This window comes from Panthera uncia (genome assembly GCF_023721935.1).
Source record: "Panthera uncia isolate 11264 chromosome B2 unlocalized genomic scaffold, Puncia_PCG_1.0 HiC_scaffold_24, whole genome shotgun sequence".
Classification (NCBI taxonomy): domain Eukaryota; kingdom Metazoa; phylum Chordata; class Mammalia; order Carnivora; family Felidae; genus Panthera; species Panthera uncia.
Window position 1 is genome coordinate 6252660 of NW_026057580.1, and position 27947 is coordinate 6280606.

At 47.5% G+C, this 27947-nt stretch overlaps 1 protein-coding gene across 1 annotated transcript in view; it reads right to left on the minus strand.

Annotated features, from left to right (window-relative positions):
* Positions 1 to 579: 579 nt before the first annotated feature.
* The window catches only part of PNPLA1 (patatin like phospholipase domain containing 1), a 50938-nt gene continuing 23570 nt past the window's right edge, over positions 580 to 27947 (minus strand). Inside the window, exons 2-10 of the mRNA XM_049653380.1 lie at positions 25482 to 25714; positions 24273 to 24338; positions 22873 to 23082; positions 20736 to 20796; positions 12140 to 12697; positions 9430 to 9508; positions 7947 to 8072; positions 4483 to 4609; positions 580 to 3734 (exon numbers count right to left, since the gene is read on the minus strand). Of these exons, the coding sequence (XP_049509337.1) occupies positions 3684 to 3734; positions 4483 to 4609; positions 7947 to 8072; positions 9430 to 9508; positions 12140 to 12697; positions 20736 to 20796; positions 22873 to 23082; positions 24273 to 24338; positions 25482 to 25714 (1511 nt within the window). The 3' untranslated portion in view covers positions 580 to 3683. The remainder of the gene's footprint in view (positions 3735 to 4482; positions 4610 to 7946; positions 8073 to 9429; positions 9509 to 12139; positions 12698 to 20735; positions 20797 to 22872; positions 23083 to 24272; positions 24339 to 25481; positions 25715 to 27947) is intronic.

A 27947-nucleotide genomic window follows, 5' to 3' on the forward strand; every position in this document is an offset into this window, starting at 1 on the left:
CATACCCCAGGAAGTGCTATTCACTTCCTAGACATTGTAGATTTGTAGATTTATGATAATAGGTTTCTACCTGATGGCAGTAAAATGTCTTGAGAAAGGGCTCCTTTTTATTTTTGCCCAAAGGTGAAGTGTGGGCTGTTAGAGGCTCTGCCTTCTACAAAGCTGAATAGTTTGAACAGCTTGGCTCACATGGGCAATTTGCCACATGTCCATTATGTACATGCATGCCCAACAGGGATATGCACATAGCCCTTGGACACTACCTGGAACATACGGTCATAGGGGAGAGGGTGTTAAAATATGGACTCACTGTTATTACCCTTGGTAGATACTCTATTGCTATATTGAACATTCACTGATCACTGTGGGGTAAGGCTGGGGAGAGGGGTGAAACCTAGGGCAGAGAGGCCTTGGGCACTTAGATGGGACTGGCCTCAAACCTGAGGCAAAGTTTTAGGAAGTTCAACAAAGCATATTCTGGAAAGTCATTTTCTTTTATTGCTGCTTCTAAGGAGGTGGGGGAGAGGTGAGCTATTTATGGATTTAGTTTAGACACTGTTCAAGAACACAGCCCCCAAATGTGAAGGATCAGAACCAGATCGGACATGAGGGTCAGGAACCTTCTGTACATTGTTTCTTATTTAGAATGATGTTCTTTAAGCTATATGACTATTTGGTATGAGTTCCCGATGCTGGCATCTGAGTCTCATTTTTGTACTGTGTTATTTAAGCAAATAAAGAAATTGACTTGCACAAAGGTCTAATCTGGATTATTCACAGTGGTGGCAAGATGGGAGCCCACCCGCCACAACTAGGCCAGTCTGGCGCCTGCAAGGCTGTGAGGGTCAGCCCCCTTGTCCCCGCCTGGGGGCCCTCTCTGGTTGCTCCCCAGGTGTCCCGTCCTTGAACGCCAACTTGCTAAGACAGTAATGAAGTGCCCTGGGCATCAGGAGACCTGGGTTTTAGTCCAGCTCCCCACAGGCTGAGGGACGTCAGGGACATGATACTTGCCCTCTGGACCTGACATCCTACAACTCTGGGACCCTTAGGATGACAGTTAATTATATGTCCAGGAAAATCTGGGCCAGTCTTGATTCTACACCATCTGTTTTACTAAGTCCCTAATTTTGGCCATTCAGAACCAGGGTAAAAATGGACTGAACACAGTGTCTGGCTTTTGGTCCAGAGAATGTGGTCTCTGCTGGAAGGCGTCGAAGGCCTCCTCTCCCCTCTCTCAGATAACACAGGAGTCTTTCCAGGGGCTGCCTGGGGAGGGCGACCCTCTGGTGTGCACAGCTTGTCTTCTTTCCAAACCACTTTCCGCTTCCAACCCTTGAAGCCTCACTGTCATGCTCTGAGGAGGGCAGAAGAGGGCAGTGCCTCACTTCATAGATGAAAAAGCTGAGGCTCAGAAGGGGCAGGTGCCTCGTTCAAGGTCACGTAACCACCTACAGACAGAACCAGGCCAGGACCCAGCTCCCAGAACCCCTGTTTTAGTGCCTCTCCTTGTTGTCTAATCCATGAGTTCTTTTTCCCAACCAATACTTATTGAGCATTTACTATGTGCCAGGTCTGATCTAGCTCTATGGAATGAACAAATGCAGAAGGCACAACCCCTGCCCTTGGGATGCTCGTGGACCTCGCTAGCTATGGGAATCTTGTGCCAGTAGGAATGTAGGAGCGTGGGACACCATTGTGTGAGGGTGGGGCTCCCTCAACTCACACCACAGAGGCTTTCGAGAGCACCGAGGTGCATGGGACACCCTGCTGCTTCGAATCGCTTTCAAAAGGTGGGTAAGTGACATCAGGACTTTTAATTAACCTAATTTCTGACCCTGAGAAGTCAGGAGGCTCAGTGAGTCAGAGATAATGGGGTCAGCCAAGACCTGGTTGAGTTCGGGATGTTAGCTGAGTTACAGGGAGGGCAGAGCCTCAGGGGTCATTTGGATGTGCTTGTTTGGAAGACCAGAGTGTGCTCTGCCCTTGACCTCCACACTAGTGAGAGCTCCAATTCTGAACCACAGTGACTGACACATCAAAAACCAATCCACTAGTATTGGCTTTAAGAGAAAAGAAAGATAAGGAGAAAGGAACTAATTGGAGTTGCCAAATTTAGCAAATAAAAATATGGGTGGCCTAGTTAAATTTGAATTTCAGATACACAACAAATAATAGCAATACTGGGGCCATACTCATGCTAACTATTCATTGTTTCTCTGAAATCCAAATTGAACAAGATGTCCTGTATTTTATCCAGCGGCCCTGAAACCAACGCAAGAACAATTCTCTTAATTGCCTCCTAATGGGGAAAAGGGACATATGAAAAATGAAGGGAAATATACACAGGAATTTATTGATTCTAACTGTAACCTGACTCTAACAGAAGGGCATCTGGGCTCTGAATACAGGCTTTCAGGTCAAACAACAGTTAATGTCATGTTCAGTTCCCCCTTGCACAGCAGGGCATAAGCATTCCCAAGTTGTGCGAGCCTGAAACCCTCCCTCCCCTGGTTCACAGGTCTCAAGGGCTCTGGCCGCGCCCACCTGCAAACCACAAGACCACTCCTGGGGGAGAGGCTAGGGGACCGCCGTGGACTTGTCTCTCCGCCCCCACATGGTCCCCAGGGCGCTCCCCTTGACTGGTCTGAGCCACAGACCTGGAGTAGGAACAGGGTGCAAGAACACCTGAGATTTGATTCTTCTCAGCTTCTCAAAGGTACAGTTAAATTAAATTCTTCCTGGCAGAACGTTCTAAAGGGAGCTTGTGTGGACTCCTGCTCCCTGACGTGGTCCTGTTAGATGTAGGCTCCGCCAGGCCCTCTTGCCACAGCCCCCTGCCCTCCATGGCTAAAATTTGCATGCATCCTCCAGAGGCCCCAGCCAAGCTCAGGGCTGTCTTCCACCCAGTCCTCTGGGGTTTGCATTCCAGGATTTGCAAAGCAAATACATCCGAGGCCGTGGGCAGCCCAGGCTTCCTTACTGGGCCTGGCTGGGGCTGGAAGCTATCCACACTCCAGTGAGCAGTGGGGCTAATTTTTTTCTGGCTGGGCTGGAAAAATTGAGGCTGAAGTCTTTGCTGTGGAACATTTTAACTGAGGTGTGAACAGCAGACAAGGTCTGCCCTCGTGTCGCCCTCATGCTGGGGGATGGGAGGGGAAGGGACGTTTGGCCTCTGTGTCCTCTACAACCACACCAGGACTCAGGGAAGTCCAGGATGGCTGGCTCACGCAGCCACACCACACAAGCCCTGGGGAGCTTATCATGACCTCGTGCTGGATCAGCTCCACGAGTGATTCCAGGGAGCAGCTGAGGCAGAGTCCCGTGGTTCTAAGTCAAGCCTTTGGGACAGTGAGAGAATTAAAAACAAAACAAAGCAAAGGAAAAGAGCCTGATCTCTTGATGGGAAAGAGGAAAGTGCGTCCGTGGCTCAGTACCGCTCGATCCCCAAGGGTTTGGCCCTGTAGACTAGATTCTGGGGGGCCGGGGTCTGACATGGCCCCGTCTCAAAGAAGCAAAGTCAGGCCGGGGCCGAGAGGATGTTCAGACAAGGAAGTGCTCACCCAGGGGAATCAGGACTCTCCACACCAACAGGCTTGCTAGTGGGTAACACCTGGTCCCCAGAAGGCATAGGGTGAGGGGACTGCATCTGAGAGCCTTGGGGAGAAGGCTCTACCATGGGGTCATCAGGTTCTCTCCCATTCCAGCTCAAGTTTTCTCTCTCGGCTCACAGTTTCCTAGAAAAAGGACAGAGATTCATCATTTCTAAGTCCCTCATTTAGGACGTTCCTCCCCTTATTTCCGCTGAGAACATCCTTCACAGTTTCAAATGCTTCAGGCAGCCCCAAGCAAGTAGCCAGGCCCCATGATAGCCAACTGGATGCATAGGAATCGGAAATCTCAATTTATACCAGAAATCAGCTATCAGATCCCGCTTTATAATTACACGGGTCTTTTGCAAGTGGAGAATTCCACTGACAGAGCAGGACTTAATAGTGTTTGAAACATCATTTGATTTACAAAAGTCTGGTTAGTATTTGGTTTTGCAGGAAGGGGAAAGAAGTGGAGTGGCCTCCAGAGCGCTGAGTGCAGTCGTGCAGACTGCACACTGTACAAGGAGACACTGCTAAGACAAAGGGTAAGCATTTCATGGACGTATTCATGCTGTGGCATATTTGTACAGTTTTCTGCATGTTATTTGTACAGTTCTGTACCTTTGTACGTCATTCGTACAGATTTCTAGCAGGCGGCAGTCAACCGTTTTAACAAAACCAGTATATTATCACAATCTTCCAGCAGCTGGAAATCAAGTTCTCCAGGAAAGGGTACTGTTTTCTCAGTGCACAAGGCAATATATGGGCTAGTGTTGGCCTTGACTATGGCCAGGAAGAGGCAGGTGGGGTCAGAAAGGAAACTGGGCAGACAGCATCCCAGGACAGAGCAGGCAGTGCCTGGCTTCCAGGGTCACCCTGGGCAGTTCCACACCTCGGGGCAGCTGTATTCCTGGATCCGGCCTGTAGCTGTATTCCTGGATCTGGGATGAGGCCTGTAGGTGACCCAAACTGTCTCAGACGTGGAGAGCAGAGAGAAGTCGAGTGGGCAGGGAGCAGACCTGGATGCGAGAAGCCAAGAAAGCACATGTGAGGAGAAGTGAGACAAAAAGGGGGCTCTGCAAGGACCTGAGTTTCAAGGCCCCTTCCATGTGCTGTGGGACCCTGGCCAATCATTCGCCCTCTCGAGGAAACTGCAGGAAGACACCCGCAGAGCCCACGCAGAGAAATGCTGGGATGTGGACTTATATGTTCTTGGATGGTTTTCAAATCCGACAGTGTCATTCTGTTTAAATCCTGTAATGATCTCCCAGCACCACAGGTGAAGACCAACTTTGTTAGCACGGCACCTGAGCCAGCCTGCCCTGTCCCTGCCACGTCTGCCCGTGCACCTCCAAGTACACCCCCAGACCTCTTCCTGCCCAAACGGAGGCACTAGGACTGGGCCCCGTGACTTCCGATTCACTCCAGTGCTCCTTCTACCACTCAGTGATCAACACCAAGACACTGGTGGCAGATGACTCGGATCCTGGCTCTGCCACCTACCTACTGTGTGACTTTGGACACGTTGCTTACCCTCTCTGTGCCACAATGCCTGGAACATAATAACTACTCTGGAAGTTTTAGCTATTATCATTACATTCACATTTGGATAGGGAGAAATTCCATAGTAACTCAAAGGAGGGGCTCTCTACTGGTGGAAATTGGAGGAGTCTGACAGAATGGGTAGCAGTTGAGAGGATTTGAGTAGCAATGAGCAAGAGGGACCTCTTCCTTTTCCACTTGTAGCCTGGAGGCAGTCCCTGGATTTCTCAATCCATCTTGCCACTTTGAGACCAGTTACACAACCCAAATCAGATGACCACTGAACTCTTACTGGAAGAGAGACGAGGCTAGCAGTGGAAAGCTAGGCTGATACATATACATAGCCATGCCCCGGACTCCCTGTAACCTAAGCAGCATCATCCCAGCCAACTCACAGGACTATGGAAGAGGAGAATAAACGTTTGTTTTATAATCCACTGAAGGGGGGGGGGTGGGGTGGGGATTGCTTGTTATATAGCATTATCGTAGCAGCAATAACTGACTAACACAATTAGCACCAGAATATGAATTTGAACATCCGATTTAAAAAACACAGGAGAGACAGCGAGAGAGAAGGAGAGAGATATTAACATATGGAACATCTACCTTGTAGCTTTTACTTATTTATTTATTTTTTTAAAGTAGGCTCTAGGACCAACGTGGGGCTTGAACGCAAGACCCTGAGATCAAGAATCACATGCTCTACTGACTGAGCCAGCCAGGCGCCCTTTACTCTATAGCTTTTATTCTAGCCTCTCTTCTGTTTGTTGGGAGGAATATCAGTTGGGGATCAGGAGTTTGCACAGGACTAGGCCATGGATGTGACAATGTCACTTGTGATTGTAGATTTCCTCTCTTTCTGGGTTGCTCCTCCTCTATGCCTAACCTTTTTGAGCATCTTTTTTTGACCCCCTACCCTGGTCTTTGAAGCTGAGAGTATGAATGTGCATGGAATTGCTTAAGACCGTCAATTGGTAAATTGCTTCCAGGCAGTTTCATAATCTGTTCTATAAAGGAACAACGCAGACGGAATGTGTGACCTACTGACAACAGTATTTCCCACAGCTGTGAATGTTGTTTTGTTTTTATCACAGGCTGCTCCTTTATAAAGCCACTTGAATCCTAGAAGTTTATCGGCCAAGGTAGAGCTCGCTGAGTTACACAGTTTCCACTGCTCCAATGTATAGGAAGAGGCCTGGCCCTGGAATGAAGGGACCCAAGTCTGGGTCTGGCTTCCAGATGGCACTCCCAGCCCCGAGGAAGCTTCCCTACCCCCACAGCAGACCTGCCTATGCTCTCATGACCAAACTTGACCTTGAGCTGCTAGAGACAGAGATATGGACCCTCAAAAGTCAAAGAAATCTGGAGGCTGAAGACCAAGGAACAGAGTGAGACTAATCCCAGGACACACTAAACCGATGACCCCTAAGGACCACCAATGGCCTGCTGGGTCCTGCACCCTCCCCGCCCACCCTTTAATCCAGAAAGTGACACATGCATCTGCCCCGCTTTCTGCAGCAGCTCTGAGAATCTCCTCCCCACCATACTGCTTCCCACCACCCACCAAGTACCTAACTGCCCAGACCTCAAAGTGGGCCTCTTGCTGCCGGGGTGAGCTTTCGACCTTCATCTATCTGATAATCTCTCTGCCTACCCAGGGATCCCATCTGGGACAGGAACAACACGGAAGGATGTCACTTGAAATGACTTGGGGATTTTTCTGACCAATGGAGGCTTGAAGCGAATTAGACAGCAATGTGGGTCTGTCCCATTCAGAGAATATTTTGATAATCCAGTAAAATAGTTGTAGATGATTCCTGGCTTCATTTGTGGTTAAAACTGGTATTTTTCGGGGCACTTGGGTGGCTCAGTCAGTTAAGCATCTGACTCTTGATCTCAGCTCAGGCCATGTTCTCATGGTCCATGGGATCGAGCCCTGCATTGGGCTCTGCACTGACAGTGCAGAGCCTGCTTGGAATTCTCTCTCCTTCTCTCTCTGCTCCTCCTCCACTTGTGCTCTCCCTGTCTCAAAATAAATAAACTTTAAAAAAAACCCACAGAAGCTAGCATTTTTCATTTGCAAGTGTATATGTATATATGCATGTCTCTTTTAAAAAATGTTATGGCTCAGTAAAAAATTAAGACTTCGTTCTTGTCTTTAGCTCAAAGTTCAATTTTGGGGTAAACTCTTAAAAGTCGGGGATTGAGTTTAATTCATTCGCTATCTCCAGAGACAAGTAGAGTGCTTAGTATCTATTAGGTGCTCAATAAAGGTTGACTAATGGAATCAATGACAATATAATATAATTAAAAAATATATACCAAGCAGGCCTAAAACGGTTAGGGCTTTTAGCTATAGCTTGGCAACAATTTGGATCTCTACGTGTTGAGGGTCACAGGGTCACACAACTGTCTAGTTTGTTTTTTAAGTAGAGTTCTATTGAGATGGTAGTTAGTTAACCTCTGCCTATAACCCTAATATCTACTAAATTATTGAGTGCTAATTACACATCTTGCATTCTGCAGCAAAGCACTTTACATGTTGACCTCATTAAAGCTTCACAATATCATCCCTATTTTACAGGTTGGGAAATAGAGGCTCAGATAGACCACTTGTCCTAGGCATGCTCACTGAGTGAGATAGTGGCAGACCAGGGATTTTCTGTTGGGTGGGTCAGACTCCAAAGCCCAGCTCCTAACCCCCCCCCCCCCCCCGGCTCTTACTGACTCCTCCCTACTCCTTGTGATCTTCCTGCAGACTGTTCCCAAAGCTTTTCCTCCCCAGGGAATTTGAGAAACATTAGCCACACTCACTGCACTTTGCTGCCTGGTTTTTTGGACCGTGGATGTCTTGGGAAGCCTTTTCTGGTGCCATTTGTCTTTTGTTTGTTCTTCTTGAATATTTTGCTCATCCAACTTGAGTCTTCAGCAGGGTTGTCCCTGAGTGAGAGATGAAGCAAATGGTTTGTTAATAACCTGTCCTGTGTTCCCCACCATCAGGGCCCTGCTCCAGCTCAGAAGGTAGACAGACACACCAATGCTATGGTTTTTAACCCTGGCTGAACACCAGAGTTCCACGGCAAACATTTATTTTATAATCAATGACTGTTTAAGTAACATTATGCCAACTAGTCAATGGAAACTCAAACTTTTATACAGTTATATGTCAATGCAATAAAATTTAAACCATGTGAACAAAAATGCATAGTTTATGCCCAAGCATAAATTTTTAAAATTTATGCAAACTCTTTCAAAAAGTCTTTTTAAAAAATGTTTATTTATTTTTGAGAGAGAGAGAGAGAGAGAGACATCAAGGAGTGGCAGAGAGAGAGAGAGAGGGACAGAGGATCCAAAGCAGGCCCTGTGCTGACAGCAGAGAGCCTGATGCCAAGCCTTGAACTCATGGACCATGTGATCATGACCTGAGCTGAAGTCGAATGCTCAACTGACTGAGCCACCCAGGTGCCCCCCAAAAGTCTCATAATGAAAATTATACTTAATGTGAGAAGCAGGTATATTTTAATATATTTGATATGATATGGAGTGGGAACATCAGAAGGACCTGCTCTCTCAATACCTGCAACTGTGGCCCTGAGAACCCCAGCCTCTGCCAGAGCTGCCCCGGGGCAGGAGGGATTAGGGTAGGGGAGGGGAAAGATACCCTTTGACCCACTCTCTGATCCCTGCTGGTGCCTGACAATGGCCAGCCCAATTGGCAAGCAGCCAACGAGGGAGACTGGGTAATGTGGTCCCTAAAAAAAAGAAAAAAAAAAACAAAACCAATCCTCAGGCCCTCTCAGAATGACCTCAAAGGTAGTAATGGAGAACACGTTACACAACCCAGACAACTGATGTAAATTATAAAAAAAGATTTTCTGGGGACAATCTACAACATAGGAATATTATCCCTCTTACCATGGTGATAGAAAATAATTTGGATTAAGGAAGGCCTTTGATAGAGTCCCTCAATTCATACTGTGCAGGGGCTACCTCGGGGTAGGATGTAACATGCCTGCTAGCTCTCTTGAACTGAGCTGGCTCCAGAGAGTAAGAAGTGAGGGGCTGCACATTCTCCTGCTGCTTTTGGAGAAGGTACATTGAGCACAAATAGCTCATTTCCCACTCGTTGCCCCCGCTGAAGAAGAGAGAAGTGTAAAGGGGTGGACTGTAATCATACAAACTGGAAAAGGATCCCAGTGTTCCTAGGGCAGCTAAAGAGAAGGAAAAATTCACTTAGCTAGGCCCCCCGTTCCTTGGCCAAAGGAAAGAATGTGTCCCCAGTTAAAGGCAAACTTACATTGCATAGGGCTTGTTGGTGGCTTCCTTCACGTTAACCACAGGCATGGCACCTTTCCGACTTGAAGAGGCAAGGGGAGCTACAAAAGCAAAAATTGAGGAGACGTGAGTAAGGCGTGGACAGGGAGGAGTATTTAGTCATTTTTGAAATAACAATAGGAAGTAAGCAAGAGTATCCAGAAACAGTAAACATCTCTCTTAATCTCAAATTCTCATGTTGACGGAGACCCAGGGCAGTGGCATCTTGTGACAGGATGGATACTGACCTTTGGTGTAGTGGTATCAACAATCCCCTCACAAAAAAGCAACCGTGTTAGGGCAAGTTTTCAGGAAAATCGCCCGTAGGGGCCTGAACCTCCCATCACCTGCTATGTGTAAAGCTTTTTTTCTTTTTTAATGGAAAAGAAAATATTAATAGTTTCATGACCATTGTTCTTAAGAAAGCTCTTTTCCTATTTTCTGTGAGTATGGGGATAGATAATATATGAAGATGACTGTGTAATTTTGTAATATGTATAAATAAAAATAATGTAAACTATATTTAAGTTCCTCCACTTGAAGTTCTTCCATTTGGGGTGTCGTTGGATATCCCTGGCTTTCCCAAACCTATTTGCAGCTCCTGTGTTTATGGATTTTCCTGGGACATTTTGCAACCCCCTTCACCCCTAACAGCAACATGGCCACCACTAAACGACAGATCACACTAACCTCTGAGAGGCTCCCTTCTGCCCATCTCCCACAGATGGCCTAGGCTGTCGTTACTGAGGCCCAGCTGAAGACCATAACTATACAGCACTACTGAATGTAAGGGCCAGATATTTCTTCATCATGAGGCTCTGCACTGTAGAATGTTCAGCAGCATCCTCGGTCTCTACACACCAGATATTACCCACTAGCTGAAAATCAAAGATATCTCCCGATATTGCCAAATGTCTCCTGAGGATAAAATGGCCCATAGTTAAGAAGCACTGGACTGTCTGTCCCCTCTGTCTACCCCCAGCATGAGCAAGTAATGCCAACTCAGGACCCAGGATTGCCCAGGCTACCTGAAGATGGCTATCTTTGGACACGGGTGTGAATAACATAAAACAAATGCATTTAATTTAACAGCATGTAAGACAGCATGTGAAACACTTGGGCCAATTTTCTTACTTTTAAGGTCCTGGTATTTTACTGTGATTAAAAGGGTCAAATCTATTCCAGAGAAAGTGTACCCTGATTTGGGGCAGATCCGCCAAGAAGGAAACTGTCATGCTAGTCTGTGCTAATGTTTGCCCTAACAACTATGGGAGTTTGGTGGATGGACCATGGAGACCCTATGAGCTGGCTTTAGTCCATCATTTGGGGACCTCTCCCTTTGCCCCCACACAGACCATCCACAGTAGCCAAACAGGTATCTTCTTCATCCTGAATGTTCCTTGCACTTTCCTTCTCTGAAACTGAACATCTAGAATAAACAAAATCTGAATTTCTCATTCTACTCTGCCCCATCCTGTCTCACAAACCACGGTCATCAAAATCTTGTTCATTTCAGCTCACCTGTCACCTCCAAGAAGCATTTCCTTAATCAATTACCTCAGACAGAAGTGATCTTTTAAAAAAATTTTTTAAAATGTTTATTCATTTTTGAAAGAGAGAAAGAGAGACAGAGCACGAGTTGGGAGGGGCAGAGAGAGAGGGAGACACAGAATCTGAAGCAGGCTCCAGGCCCTGAGCTGTCAGCACAGAGCCTGATGCCGTGCTGGAACTCACTGACTGCGAGATCATGACCTGAGCTGAAGTCAGATGCTTAACTTGCTGAGCAACCCAGGCGCCCCAGAAGTGATCTTAATCTCTATGACTACTTGACTACCTCCCACGCTCCATTTTTGTTAGTGATGTAGCAGTTACTAATTTTTTCTGTATTTTTGAGGCTGGTATCTCTGTCATCCCCTCTGCTGGAGGGGAGATTTCTTGAGTGAGGAACTGAAAATTCTTCATCTTTGAAGACTCAAGAGCTGTACTTTTCAAGCTGTCTGTAGAAGATATTAGTTGTGAAGAACCAGTTTTTAAAAATCTTTTTTTTTTTTTTTTTTGCAATCCATAATGGAACTAGTACTTTTGTGAAATACAATGAATTAGTAGGAAAATGACCAAGCTCTTGGATGTCCTGACAATATTTATTGCTAAAAATAGTCCTAAATGCTTACTTTCAACCTCTGCACATTTCATTGCAAATTAGTAACAAATAGTTTGGGGACCAGCATTGGTCCACAAAGCACTCTTTGAGTAGCCCTCCCCCAGCACAGTGGCTATCACAATAAAAACCTTCTGGTACAGTGCTTCTCAAACATGGTTCTCAAAAGAACCCCCTGGAGGACTTGTAAAAAATATAGATACCTGGGTCCCACTCCCTGAATCAGTAGGTCTGCGGTGGGGCCTGAGAACTTGTATTGCTAACAAGTTCCCAGGTGATGAGTTTGCTGTCACGGCCTCTGACCAACCTTTGAAAATCACTGGACTAAAAACCTGAACAAATGTCAAGAACACTGTCCCCTTGTGGTGGCCTATCCTCAAAACAGGTGAAGCCTCTAAAGCTAACTGCTCACGTCACCACTGCACCCCTCTAAAGCAATGGTTATCAGCTACCATGTTGTTGCACCTTTGCCAAGGGGCTCCAGACATAAGAAATACTTCTGGCTTCTTCTGTGAGAAGCCAGAAGTGTCCATACCTTGGGGCTGTTCTGGGCCCAGGTCTTCCATGGGTAGCTGTGTAGGTGACGCTGAAGGAGAACATTGGGGCAATGTTGGAGATGTCACTACAGCCGGTGGCCTGGGTGACACAGATGACTGGGAGGATGGGGATCTTGGTGGTGATCCGGTCGTTTGTACCTGCTGCTGTGATTGGACAGGTGTTGAGCTGAGTGCTAAGTGCACAGCTGGGAGTGATGCAGGCATCGGGTCAGCTGGAGAATGTGATGGTGATGAGGCCAGCGCAGTGGCAGGTGACTGCTCAAATGAAGAGCCAGCTGGTGAAACGGGTGATTCTACAGGACGCTCACGTGTGGATTCAGGTCTCTCCACAGGCGAGAACACAAGGGGACCATGGTTGTCCTTTCCTTCCTCTTTGGGAGCCCACTGTGCGTGAAGTTGTATGGATTCCTCTTCTGTCTGGAGGCTTGACTGGCTGCCTTCAGGGCACTCATTGCCAAGGGCAAGTTCTATATTGCAGTACACTTCTACGCGGGGGAACATCACTCTCTTGGAGGGAGAATTGAGATAAGCATCATCTAGGAGAACAACAGCATGGGGTCACAGGTGGCATTTCTAACCCCTGGCATCAGCATGGTGTTTGCAAAAAGGGATTTCCCAAATTATTTTCATAAGCAGGATTAGTGCTTTTCAATGGCCTTTCTTTACTTACTCAAATTTATATTATTTGGTTGTGGATTGATTCACTTATTCAATGGGTATTTATTGAGCATCTACATATGTGCCAGGCATTATATCAGGCATTGAGGAATGAAGGGGACAAAAACAGTGTGATGGTTCCTGACTTCTTAGAGTGTGCAGTTTAGCATGGGGGCAGGCATTGACCCCCCCAAATAATCTCAAGCTGTAACCAAGACAAGTTCTAGGTAAGAGTGAAACATGTTAGCAGACAGGGAAGCAGGGAGGACTTAGTCAGGAGGAGTTCCCTGAGGGAGTGATATTTGAGCTGAGATCTGAAGGGCGAGTGAAGGTCCAGGTGGGGGTCAGGATGGATGGGGAAGAGCATTTCCAACAGGGGGAACAGCACACACAAATGCCACAAGTTCAAGGGGGCATGAGGAGCGCCTGAAAGGTTAGTGTGGTTAGAACCGGGGTGGGGGCACTGTGGGGAAAGATAGGTCTGAGGAGGCCACAGGGGCCAGACCATGCTTGTAGACAACGTTGAGGGCCCTTGGTTTCCATGGAGACCATGAAAGACTTATAGGTGGGGCAATGCTGCACTACCTCTGGCTTTGGCGAGATCACTGTGGCTGCTGAATGAAGACTCACTGAGAAGGGCCTAGGGGACCCAGGGAAACCTGTAAGGCTGCTCTGGAGAGGTGTTTAGGGCTTGCACCTGGAAGGAGATAGAAAGAAGATTCTGTTTTGGAGGTAAAATAAATAAGAACTGGCATTGGATTGATTGAGGGAAGAGAGGAGGTAGCTGGTTTGCACAGCCAGATGGACGCTGGTTGCTGAGAGGGTGACCATGGAGGGGATGGGTCGGGGGAGCAGTGAGGAGGGCACAGGTTATGAGGTTGTTTGGGGACATGTGGATTTTAAGGGGCCTTAGAGATGTCCAAGGAGAGATGACAAATGGGCAGTTGGATACATGGGTTTGGATCTCAGAGAAGGGGTGAGGGTGAGGGTGTACCTTTGGGAGCCTCATCTATGGATGGTAACTGCAGCTGTGCTGGTGGCTGTGGAGGGATTGCCCAGGGAGGAAAAGCACAGTGAGAACAAGAGGGAGTCAGGACTGAGCGAGGAGAGAGGGAAGGGCGGAACCCAGGCCAAGTTTCTAAAATAGGCAAGAAAGATGTAGACTTTCTGTAGACCAAAGAAAATTGCTGGTAAGAATCCAGTCGAGAGGTGGGGGTTCGATATATAAAAGAGAGATAGAATAATGGATGACTCAAGAGTCCTGAGATGGTGAAGGGGTCTGAGCACAGGCAGGGTGTGGGTTTTAGGCAAGAAGAGGGTTGCTTCCTTTAACTTTCGAGGAAAGAGGGAGACAGAGAAGGGTGAGTCTGTATATTCGGTAGTGCAAAGTTGAGAGAACTTCCCTCTGTTGGCTTTGGTTTTTTTCTGTGAAGTTGTTTGGATACAAATCCCTCTGCTGGGGATCAGGGAGAGGGGTAGTCTTGAGGTGGTGATTACAGAGGAGGAGAGAATGGCTTGACAAGACAAGTACTGCACGACTGTATTTTGTGTAGAAATCCACAAGCTAGTTCTAAAATTCATATGGGATTGGAAAGGACCTGGAATATACCAAACACCTTTGAAAAAACAAACAAAAAAAACAAACAAAACAAAGTTGGAGAACTAAGACTACCCGATACCAAGATTTATTATAAAGCTGCAGTGATGAAGACAGCATGACACTGACATAAAGACAGAGAAATTGATCAATGGCACAAAACAGAAGGTCTAGAACTGGACTCATGACATATATAGACAACTGACTTTACTCAAAGGTGCAAAGTCACTTCATTAGAGAAAGCGTAGTCTTTTCAGTAAATAATACTGGAGGAACTGGATGTCCATATGCAAAAAAAACAACAACTTTGTTTTATACCTTGAACCACATCCAAAAATTAACTCAAAATGGAATACAGACACAAATGAAAAGCCAAAAAACCATAAAACTTCTAGAAGGAAACAGAAAACGTTTTTGTGATCTTGAGTAAGGCAAAGATTTCTTAGGTAAGACACCAAAAGCATGATTCATAAAGGAAGCAAATTAATAATAAGGGCCCTATCAAAATGAAAAACTCCTTTTCAGAATACTGTTAAGGAATTGGAAAGAGAAATAACAGGCTGAGAGACAATATTTGAAAGTCATATTTCTAATAAAGGGCATTTCCCTGGGACCATGACCTGAGCCGAAATCAAGAGTCAGACGCTCAACCGATTGAGCCACCCAAGTGCGCCTAATTTCTTAAACATTTAAATAATTATTAAATTATTGCCAAATGAAAAAGCAAAAACTATATACTATTCCAGGTATAGAAGAAGCCTTCTATGTTCCCATTATCTTTCCTACATACCCTATCCTGAGTTTGAGTTTTATAATTTCTATACAATTTTGTACTTTCCAAATTTATGTACTATAAAAATATACATTATTCTGTATATTTTTAAATTTTGTATCAATTGAAATAAATCATTATCCATTCTCCTTTTTTAAAAAAAGAATATATAAAAGCTTTTAAATAAAACAATTCAATTTTCAGATGGGCAAAAGGACCCACTGAAAGAGTTTCCAATGGCCAAACCTGGAACAATGTGAGTAGCAAAATAAATAAAGATTGAAAAATAACCCAAAGTATAAAATAAGAATCCATGAGTCCATACTGAAACAAACAAGCGATTGAAGAAGTACACAAATGGGGGAGAAGAGACGAATCTCCCAAGCAGAGAGATTTATGTAGATACCCTGCCCTCATTCCCTGCCCTCAAGGAAGTAAAGCCTAACTCTCACCCCTTAAGTGTGGGCTGTGCATAGTGACTTCTTTCCAAAGAGCACAATATAGAAAGGGGGAAAAAGAGGGGCGCCTGGGTGGCTCAGTCAGTTAAGCGTCCGACTTCAGCTCAGGTCACGATCTCGCGGTCCGTGAGTTTGAGCCCGCATCAGGCTCTGTGCTGACTGCTCAGAGCCTGGAGCCTGTTTCGGATTCTGTGTCTCCCTCTCTCTCTGCCCCTCCCCCGTTCATGCTCTGTCTCTCTCTGTCTCAAAAATAAATAAACGTTAAAAAAAAAAAATTAAAAAAAAAAGAAAGGGGGAAAAAGAGCAACTTCACAGTGGAGAAACCCAATAAACACCACTGCAGACAAGTGCAAGGTCAACATCATGGGTGATATGCCATGGGGATAGCATGTATGTGCCCTCGATATAATGTGGCGACAACGGCACTTTGCCTCTGTGGTCTTCCTCTCTGGAACCCAGAACCCCAGTCTAATCATGAGGAAAACATCAGACAAACCCCAACTAAGGAACATTCCACAAAATATCTGGCCAGTACTCAAATCTTCCAAGGTCATTAAAAACAAGAAGAGTCGGGCACTTGGGTGGCTCAGTCGGTTGAGGGTCTGACTTGGGCTCAGGTCATGATCTCACAGCTCAGTTGGTATGTTCAACCCCTACATCGAGCTTGCTGCTGTCAGCACAGAGCCCACTTCAGATCCTCTGTCCTTCTCTCTGCCCCTCCCCCGCTTGTGCTCTCTCAAAAATAAACATGAAAAACAAACATAAAACAAGGAGAGTCTGAGAAAGTGTCACGGATACAAGGAACCTAAAGAGACACCATGGCAGAATGTGATGTGGTCTCCTGAAGGGGATCCTGGATCAGAAAAAAAGGCATTAGGTTAAAAAGGAAGGAAATCTGAATATACGGCTTCAATTAATAAGAACATCAATATTAGTGAAATAATTGTAAACACTCCACTATACTATGTACCAAATTTTCCATGTACCATACTATAACATCTCATGGGTGTGAGACATTATACTAGGGAATGAGGAGTATATGGAAGCTGTCCATACCATTTTCGTATTTTTTCTGTGAATCTAGAACTATTCTTAAATAGTGGGAAATGACCAACAGAATCGAACACTTCGACAAAGAAGATATGTAGATGGCAAATAAGCACATGAAAAGACGCTGAACATCATTAGTCATTAAGGAAATACAAATTAAAATCACAACAAGATACCACCACACAACCAATCAAATGGCTGAAACTAAAAAGACTGACCATTTCAAGCGTTGGTGATAATTTGGAGACACTGGAACTCTTATACGCTGCTGTAGGGATGTAAAATGGTCCAGCCACTTCAGAAAATAGTTTGGCAGTCTCTTAAAAAGTTAAACATACATTCTGGGTATATGTCCTTAGTCAGTATACGTCCCAAAGAATTGAAAACAGGATCTCGAAGATTATTTGCACATCCACGTTCATTGCATCATTATTCACAATAGCCAAGAGGAAGAAGCAATCCAAATTGTTCATTGATAGATAAAGATGGATAAACCTTGAGGACATTATGAGAGTGAAATACACCAGTCACAAAAAGACAAATGCTGTATGACTCCACTGACATGCAGTATCTAAAGTAGTCAGTCTCCTAGAAGTAGAAAATAGGACGGTGGCTTCTAGGGCTTTGGAGAAGGAGAAATGAGGAGTTGTTGATCAATGGTATAGAGTTTCAGTTTTGCAAGACAAAAAAGTTCTGGAGACGGGTTGTACAATGTGAATATACTTAACGTTACTGGACTGTCCGCTTACAAATGGTTAAGACAGTAAATTCTACGCTATGTGTGTTTACCCTGGTTATACGTATATAGAATTCTATGATTAAATGTACATTCACCATACCACCTTGATATTCCACTCCTAGGTATTAACCCAAGAGAAATGAAAGCATGCGTTTGTGCTAAGACTCCATGAGTATTCGCAGCAGCTTTATTCATGAGAGCCCCAAACTGGATGCGACCTAAATGTCCATGAATGGGGGAATGGATAAACGAACTGTGGTATCTTCATAAATGGAATGGAATGGAAAAAGGAATGAACCATTTATACATGCAATAACACGATGAATCTCAGAATAATTATACTGAGTGAAAGAATGCGGACCAAAAAGAGTCCATACTGTAAGTCCATACTGGAAATGTGTATAATGACAGGAAGTAGGGGGAGGAGGGAGGGGTCACCAAGGAGGTGGAGGAAAACTTTGGGCATGATGGATGATGGTTCACTCTCTTGACTGTGGTGCTGGTTTCACAAGTGTGTGTGTGCGCGCGCACGTGTGTGTGTGTGTGTGTGTGTGTGTGTGAGAGAGAGAGAGAGAGAGAGAGAGAGAGAAGTTAAATTGTGACAGGGAGGAAGGTGCCAAAGAAGCAAGAAGGCCAAGAAGGAAGGGAGGGAGGGAGGAAGGAAGGAAGGAAGGGAAGAAGAGAAGGAGGAAAGAAGGAAAGGAGGGAGTCGGTCAGCCTGGCCAGGCACGCCTGGATGCCAGATGGATATTTTAGACAGGGCATCCTCTGAGCTCCAACCTCACTCAACGCCCACATGCACACGTCTGTGTGGGGAATGTGGATTTTCAAGCACACCAGCAGGCAGTGCCCTTGCCTTTGGCAGAAGGCTGCTGCCGGGGGAGGCCAAGGGTGGAGAGGGAAGCTCGCCTGGCGGCAGGAATAATTAGGAGGATGTGAGTCCTTAGGAGGGCGGAAAAGGGGGATGCCAGGAGGCGGGTGGAGGCATTGAGGGCGACACTGCGGGTGTGGCTTGCTGCCAGAGCTGACCCCCTCTCCAGAAACCAGCAGGGCGGAAGGCTGGAGCGGACTCCCATTTTTCTGTTCCCAGATGGCAGGTGGGAATTAAGAGTGTGGCTCTGGGCACCAGCCACGATTTCTCAGGATGTGTCATACCTCCCGCTCGCATCTGGTGCTGAGAGGAAAATCCAGCCCCACCACACCCAAGAGGATGTAGGGGTGGAGCTGAAGGCCGCACGGACAAGGCCATGCCCACACTGGCAAATTGGAAGAGCAATCAGAAATAGCTGTAGCCGGCACGAGGCATTTTCTCCCTTATGAGCTGTGCCTGTTCCTACTTGGAGTGAGTCCAGGACCTCTGGGAAAACCCGCCATGCTCCACACACAGCCCTAATTCTTTAGCGGATGCCCGAAATGCTACCATTTGAGTCTTGTCCTTGGCTTTGAGACTGCCGTTTACACCATCATGTAAATGATGGGGCCGGGGGAGGGGGCGATGGCTCTGGGTTCCTCCCAGAGGCTGGCAGAGGGGCTACTGAGAAGTGGGGGAAACCAGAGATGCTTAGCAAGGCACTTCATAACTCTCCCCAGGGCTTTCCCTGAGAGGAAGAGAAGGAAATTCTAGGGGAGAGACAGGCAGCCAGGCTGCAACCTGAGGTGTAGACGGGTCTCCTGAGGCAGGGACTGGTATCTGCTCTAGAATCCCGGCCCCAGATCAGGGGATCCCCCAACCCCAAGTCCCCTAGTACACGCCATCACAGAGGAAAGAGTGAAGGGGCTCCCCAGCTGGTGGTGGGAAGGACCCCAGGCCCTCGCCAGCCCCTCCTATTCCTGAGGCTCTGTAGGTGAGACCCATCTCCACCCCTTGGGTGGTCCTCCTTTTGGACACTTGGGAATCAGTCCTCACATCTGTCACCCATGTAAATGTGGAGCGGGGAAGTTGTCAGAGAAGAGTCAGGGCTAGGGGGAGCCTGTCCTGCAGAGAGCTGAGAAGAGGTGTCTCCAAGGTCAGAGGGTCAGTGGGCTGGATTGACTGTGTCTAGGAATAAAATTCTGATCAGCCTCCTTCTACAGATGAGGAAGCTGAGGTGCTGGGAGATGAATTACCTGCTCAAGGTCACACAGTTAGTACGGGTCAGGAATCAGGATTTAAGCCTCTTTACAGATTAGGAATCAGGACAGAGAAGGCAAGTGATTTCCCTGAGTTCACACAGCTGATGGGGAGGGGGGGAGTGAGAATCCTGGCCCAGGCCTTGCCTCCAGAACCCATGTTACCTCCATCCTTCTCTCTTGCTTCTCCTACCCCTTAAGGGAAGAATGGACCCAGGAGAAAGGAAAAAGTCAGGACAAGGGGAACTTGGGCAAGCAGGAAGCAACTTTGAAGGAAAAAAAGTCAATACATCCTACGGGGGGGGGGGGGGACCCATGCTCGATCCCTTAATCTCGCTCCTAAAATATATATATTTTTAAGTATATACACAAGAAGCTCACCGCAGCATTCCCTATAATAGTGAACATTTGGAAACTCAAAGGAATGATCAAAATTTGCTGCACAACTGCGATGAAATATCACACAATTGCCAAAAAAGACAATCGCAAGGGCCATATGACAACACGGGGGGAAAACACTTCCTTTGATCCAGGAATCCTTTTTTTCTGGAAATATGTCCTATGGGCACAATTCTAAGTATGAAAAAAGCCTTGTTTCTTTCTTTTTATCAAAGATGTTTGCCATGGTCTTCATGGAGTTAGCATAATACACGCCATTGGAATCTTCCACACAAGAATGCACGGAGGAGGCGCAAGTGTAGGAACCACACTTGCTAAACCAACACAGGGCACAGGCTCTTCCCTCTCATTTGTTGATCAATATGTCACTTGGAGTCTTACACAAATATAAACTAGTCATTTCTAGTTCTACATTAACAATACGATTGTCTTGGAAAGAATATAAAATGAAACGACACGAAAATGGAATCCCTCCAGGAAGATGCGAGCTATGTGTTTTCCTAAACATGGTTCTTAAATCCAGAAACATACCTGTACAAAAGCTTATCCACTGACCCCGCAGTTACCCTAAAAAGCACTTTTCCACGAAGATCCCAATTTCTGGCCCGGACAATGCAAGCTGCCGGATCCCCGCACCCATTTCGGGAACTCCTGGGAAAGGGCATCTCTAGTTCACAAAGTCGGGGGGAAGCCTCCTCGACTGAGCCCTTCTACTTCCTGTCTTTGCCCCGCCCTTCCTGTCTTTGCCCCACCCCCAACCCACCCCTTCCTTGGGGCCCCATTTGCTACTTACTCAACCTCCTCAAGTAGGAAACGGCATCTTCGTACCCTCGGTAGTAGTAGTTGTGCAGGATCTGCAAGGAGGGAAAGCGGGAGAAAAAACTAAGGCTGCAGCAATGGAGACAGACGACGTCCCTTCACCCAAAGAAGCTACTTTCATTGCCCTTGAGCTTTATTTGATGAGCTTTTCAAAATGTACCCATCCAGCATCCCATCCCTCACTATCTTCTAAGAAGTGGGGAGCAGTTCCTGATCATGTGTCCATAGTGACGGTGCGTTAGTTTGTGAAACCATTTACAGCTTCCCCTGGGCAGGGGAGGGTGAGATGTTTCTAATAGAACCAGAGAAGGTGCATTTGGGCCATATGAAGAACAGAGTTTGGAGACTGGGTTCAAATTCCAGTGCTGCCACTTCTTGGCTGTGTAGATAAAACCTCTCACAGCCTCAGTTTCTTTACCTTTAAAATGGGAATAATAATAATAATAATAATAATAATAATATCTACTGCAAAGGATGCTGGAGGATTACATGACATTGTTCACAAAGCCTTTTCATAAAGAGCCGGATAGTAAATATTTTGGGCTTGGAAACCACAGATAGTCTCTGTCTCTTCTTGTTGTTCTTTATGTTCTAGTTCTCGTTCTTCTTGTTCTTCTCCTTTTCCTCCCTCCTCCTCTTCCGCTTCCCCCTCTCCCTCCTCTTCCTCTTTCTCTCCTCCTCCTCTTCTTTTTCTTTCCTCCTCTTTCTTCTTCTTCTTCTTCTTCTTCTTCTTCTTCTTCTTCTTCTCCTTCTTCCCCCCTCCCCCTCCTCCTTTTTCTGCTTCTTCTGTTTCTTCCTCCTTCTCCTCCTCTCCTTCTCCTCTTCTTGTTTTCCATCCTGTTCTTCTTCCTCTTCTTCCTCTTCTTCTCCTCTTTCTCCTTCCTCTTACTCTTTTCCTTCTCTTTCTTCTCCTTTACAATGCTCTAAAAACGGAAAGCCTGTTCTGAGCTCACAGGCCAGAATAAAACCCACGCCACCTTGAGAATGGAAGTACTGATTGTAAGCAGAAACATGAGTTCCAGAGGCTCTGATGAATACAATGCATTTGTTCCATCTTTCTTGAACTGCTTATGTGTGGATTGCTTTTATGAAACTAAGTAGACATAATCTTTATGGATAAACTAGTATAAGGCAGATGCTAGAATTCCTAATGCAACAGTTGGAGGACAAAGAATCAATCGGATTAATAAAATATCTTGTGTATCCATAGCCTGGCTAAGCATAATAGGGTTTTGAGTGTGAGTTTTGTAAATAATAATTAGACTGTAAGTCACAAAACTGGCTTAGAGGAGTTATCATTCAAACAACAATTACTGAGAACCTTCTATCAGCAATGCCCTTTGTAGACATGGTGAGTATAGTCAAAGAAATGAGTAAAGCTTGATGCCTGCTTCTAGGATCACACTTCTGTGCTGAAGAAAGACATGTATTTTGTAAGTGATAAAAAAACAATTTTTTAAAACAAACTTTATTTTTGGGGCACCTGGTGGCTCAGTTGGTTAAGCATCCAGCTTGGCTCAGGTCATGATCTCACGGTTCATGAGTTTGAGCCCCGTATCAGGTTCTCTGCTGTCAGCATAGAGCCCACTTTGGATCCTCTGTCCCCCTCTCTCTCCACCCCTACTCCACTCGTGCTCTCTCTCTCTCTCAAAAATAAATAAACAGTAAAAAAAAAAAATAGACTTTATTTTTTTAGAGCAGTTTTGGAAATTTAAAAATAAAAACAAAAACCAAGATGCTGGCTGGATTTGGCCCATGGGCCATCGTGGCTGATGCCTACAGTACATGTCAGAGGGGAAATGCTCAGGTGACATTTCTCTCAGCAGTTCTGACATATCTCATTTTACAGGGGGGAAAAATTGAGACTGGGAGCACTTAGGGGTCTCATTCACATAGCTGGTTCGTGGCAAGGCCAGGAATCAGGTTTAGAAGGAAGTTTAAGGAGATGTAGATGGAGCTGTGTGGGCCCCATTGGCTCCCCGGCCTCACCACCAGTCCCTGCCCCCCTCTCCCAGTCCTCACCACCAGTCCCTGCCCCCCTCTCCCAGTCCTCACCACCAGTCCCTGCCCCCCTCTGCCAGTCCTCCTCCCTTCCACGTCTGTCCTCTCACCAGCAGGTCTGGCGGGAACAAGGCATGGGTCATCCTGGCAATGTTCTCCAGGGAGAACTGGAAGGAGCAGTTGAACATGCGGAAGTCGTGGAAGATGGCGGGGCAGTCCCGGGGGCAGATGTCCTGCTGCCCGCTGAAGGTAGAGATGGTGATAGAGTCGGTCCAGAAGGAGCAGGGCTGCATGCCCGTGAAGCCCCCATCGATGTAGCGCTATGGGGGGCAGGAAGAGTGATAAATGCTCATCTGGGGTCAGAGGTCCTCTTCCCCACCCAGGGAGTACACCCAGGAAATGGGTCCCTTGGGACAAACCTTGAGACCCAGGTCCAGGTGGGTGCGTGGTGTGTCCACGGTGGCCCCCAAACTCCCAGCCCAGTGCTCTGTCCCTACACTGTGTCCCCACAGCCGTCTCAGTGGTGCTGAGGTGGGGCTCCCAGGCCTCTGTGGGGAGAAGGCCTTCCATACTCTGGATAGAGCAGGAGCAAATGTTCCTCCATACACCTCCCCTCCCAGGCTACCCCACCTGAACCACTCAACTGTTGAAGGGGACCCTGGGAATGGAGCCTGTTCCCGTGGCCTTTTGAGAAGGTGAACACAAGGTGGGTCCGTGCAGGTCTCTCCAGACCGCCGTGGGTCCACACTGCCTCCCTCTTTCAGGTCAGGTATCCTCAGCACTCTCCAGGGCACCCCTGATCATGGCCTAGCCACCAGCCACCACACTTCCCTTCCCTCCTGGGGCTTCTGTTTCCTCAACTATGAACACAGGACCACAGATCCTGAGGCTCTAACTCTCTGGGGTGCCTGGGAAGTACCCAGCTGATATGTAATATGTGCTCCATCTACTAGCTGAATCCTGGGTCTTATTTTCTTTCTATATAAAATGAGATGGGGGCATGAGTTAGACCCTCTTCCTCGGAGGGTGGGGCCTGCACCCGTAGCACTGGCATCAGCCGAAGCTGGTTAGAGGTGCAGAGTCTCTGGCTCCAGGCCTAGTGAATCAGATTTTGCATTATTTTACAAGACCTCCCTGGGTGATTCATATGCACTAGCCTAGATGACGTTAAAGGTCCCCATTGTTCCAGGTACCAATGTCACAGGATCTGTATCCTACATTCTCTGTCAAGAATGAGAAAATTGAGCAAGCCTATGGAGTTTTGACTAGCCAGGCTCAATAATGGGTTGGTGGTCCAGAGTGAAGCCCGATATAGGGAGGGGAAGTTCATCTTAAAGCCCCAGAAATCCGTCTACACTGGGAATTCTAAGTAGAAAAACACAAGAATCTCTCCAACTCTTGGTCTTTCCACTGAATCCTGAGACCACCCCCAACCCTCCCAGATGGGAGCCATAGGGACCCGAGGCACCCCTGGGTCCTGGCTCACCCCCTCCCATGCCAAAGCACTCACCACGCCCCGGTAAGTTGGAGGAATGAGGCCGCAGTACACGGGGACAAAGCAGCTGCAGTAGAGTGCCTGTGGGGAGAGAAGGGGCTGAGACACGCTGGAAGCTGGGTAGGGAGGGCTCACCAGCAGGCTTCTGGGTCACCACCATCCTGGCCCTTCTTAAATCCAAGGCAGACACACTGCCCTGGGGAGCAGAGCCTCGAGTTCAATTCCTGGCCTGGCCCTAACTAGCTGGGTCCTCGTTACCCTACTAGGTAGTCAGGGCCTGATATCCCAGCTTTAAAGAGAGGGAGCCGCCTCAGTGACCTCCAGGGTCCTTTCTAGCACCATGTCTCCACGAATCCAGTGGAACCCAACAACCATTCATGTATGTGTGGCCAGGTCCAGGCTCTGGAATCAAAGGAGGGTGAGATGCCCACCCTTAACGAATGCCCAACGAGGGAGAGTAAGCATGTCATTTACTAATGACAGTACATGGTGAGACAGGTGCTGCGATGGAGATGAGCCAGGGCACTGTGGCCCCAAAAGAGGAGTATCCAACCCAGGGGAGTGTGGGGCAGGCTGGTGATGATGGAACGTACCCAGAAAGAGCAACTGGAGTCTTGTCAAGCAGGTGAAGTGAGCTGGGAAGGAGGGAAGGGCATCCCAGGCAGAGCACCGCAGGTGCAAAGGCACAGAGGCCTGCTTTCTGTGGTTTGCTCTGGTTGGCATGAGTAAGAGTGGAGCTGATAGAAGAGGGCTTGGAGAGAAAAGTCTTGAAGAGCTGAGTGCTAATAAACCCAGGGGGACACGAAGTAGGTGGAGGAGGTGTCCACACCCACTGCCTATTCATTCCCCCACGGCCACGATCATGGCCGTGCCAGTGTGGGGCTGTGAGGATGGGTGGCAGGGCCTTGTATTCAGGAGAGGAGAAGGGGGTGGAGATATGGGACAGAGGGAGGGGCCCGGAGAAGGGGCCCCTTAACCCTTTTGTCCTGAAAATTGGGCAGACCCACAGCGCTGTCCAACAGTAATCATTCATGACTGAAATTTATATTAATGAGCATCAGACAGTGCACAGAGTGCCCTTTCCGAAGCGATGCCCCACTGGGTGATAATTCAACCTTTTTGTCAAGGGCCGTTGGAAGACAGGCGACAGAATGGGGGACCGTCTCCACAAACTGGGCCCCACTCCCTGGGCCCCGCCCCCACACCCTGGGCCCCGCCCCTTGCCTCGATGAGCTCTTCCTTGGATGTGTACTCTGAAACCACGACACTCTCTCCATCTGTGAACCGCGTGAGGGACACGTGGAGCTTCCCCGTGGCGGCCTTGTAAGAGTCCTCAGGCAGGACCTTGTACAGAAACTGCCTCATCATCTGCACCATCTTGCAAGATGGGGACAAGGGTCCCAGGAAGGATTTCTTCACCTCGGCCACACCTACATTGAGGACCCTGAGGTACTCATCTGTGGAAGAAGCAGAGAGGAGCCGGCGGTCAGCAGCTCTTGGACAAGAGGGGTCGCTGATGACTATGCCACCTCCCGCCGTCTCCAACAGATGGGAAACCCTAGAATTCGGAAGCAGGGCCGGTCCCCGGAGTCGGCTTGTCGTTCTGCGCACGAGGAGAACAAGGCGCGAAGAATGAAGTCACTGGCTCCAGAGAGTCCACGGCTAGTCAATGGCAGAACTAGACCCAGGCATCCTGCCTCCTTTCATATCGAGGGCAGGGGACCGCTTTCCTACCCTGCACTGTTTTCTCCTGCGTCCAGTCACCACATCTGGAAATCTACCACTGGACTACATTCTTCTGGGGTCTTAGGGGCTTTTTGCCTTGGGTGAGATTCCTCTTAAAACACTGATACGGTGGAAAGCCTTCACCAAGTGACACCTTGTGACACTTGCTTAGTGCCCACTAAATCTGTGAGCAGGGAAGGGGCACTGGCCTTGAGGCGAACTTTGTCTTGAAACAATTGCGTCATCTTCCCTTTATAGCCCCGGGTACAGGCGTGAGAGAGAGAAGGCCCTGAGGTGTGGAGCACAAAGGCCAGGTCTCCGGGATGGGGAGAGGAACCTTCTCCCTCCTTCTGGGAGGAACAGGTTGCATAAGGACCTACCCATGCGAGATGGGGTTTGGAGGGCAGACGTGTTGTTCAGGGGATTGCAGAGAAAGGTGTAATCTGTCTCCAGAATTCCCCTGGGGACGTTAGGCTTGTCAGCTCAAAAAGAAACTGCAATCTTGCCGGATTCTCACAGCAACACTATGAGGTAGGTATTTCCAACCTCATTTTACTGATCCGGAGACCGAGGCTTGGAGAGATAATATAACTGGCCCAAGGTCAATGCCCTGGCAAGTGCACAAAGTGGGATTTTAACCTAGATCCCAGAACCCATCCTGCTCCCACTCCACTAAGCCACAAGCTTCTAGAGCCGGGCCTGTACCTGTTACTCACCAGTTGCTGTTAATGTCTACCCTGTGCAAACCCTCTGGCAAAATCAGAAGCAGAAATAGCATTTGGGAAGTTGGGCAGTCAGGAGCTCTCCGGCCCTGGAGGTAATTAAGCAGAGGTGGGGCAAGTACCTCAGTCAGAGGACTTATCGAAGAGATTCCTGCGTGAGTGCTAAGATTCCTTCCAACGTGGAGATTCTTAGATTCTTGTGGGGGTGCCCGGCAATATATCTGGGGAGTTATCGCGGTGGATATTATTTTCCTACTTACAAACAGAGTGGCTGAGGAGGCACAGAGAGGTTAAGTGATTTGCCCAAAGTTACACACAGCAATTTAGAGACAAACCAAAGCTCGGGACTCTCTACACCTTCATGTTTTACAGTTGAGATTATTTCCCGTTAATCCTGGAGGTGGATAGGATAAAGAGATTTAGCATCGTTTTACAGATGTAGAAACTGAGGCAGAGAGAAGCTAAGTGCCTTGTCTGAGGTCGGAGAGCCAGGCAGTGTTTGCTCCCACTCTAAACCCCACCTTCTTCCCCTGGGCTTTGGACTGATCCCAGAGGCTGAGCCAGCTGGGTTGCCATGGTGACAGCCTTCTTTTCTCCCCCCACCGACATCCAGAATCACAGCTGCATATGTGTAGTAGGGACTGACCTGAGCGACAGAGCATCGTAGCTGTCACCCTCTTACAGGGGAGGGTGCTCCTGACAGGTGGGAAGGCCCTGCAGTTTTGGTAAGGCCGGCTTTACCATGTGCCAACAACTTGTACCAACAGCGTTTTCCCTCAAGGGAGGGCGATGGCCAGCTCACCAGTAGTGAAGTGACTACGCATTTGGACGCCAAGAGGCTAGGTCACAGAGTTCTCGCCCACAAGACCAGTCAGGATGGGGAGGCAAACCAGGGTGGGGGCATGCCATTTCAATGAGCAGCTTGAGTGGCCTTGCATGGGTTGGTGGCCTTTCCCACAACGCCTGTGGGCCAGGAACCCCTGGTTGAGCTTGCCCCCACACACCTGAACTCCCGGCAGGAGATGCTCACTGGGACCACTGGAAGAAAATTTGCTCCCATTGCACAAGAAACACATGTTCTTCGTGGAAAAAAATAATTTTGAAAAATGCAGAGAAGTAAAGAGATAAAAATTGAAGGGTTTTGGGATCCCTCCAACCAGAGATTAACATCTAGTTTATGTCTTCCCGGATTGTATATTTTATTACATGTATTCTACTTATAAGAATACATACATGGAGTCAT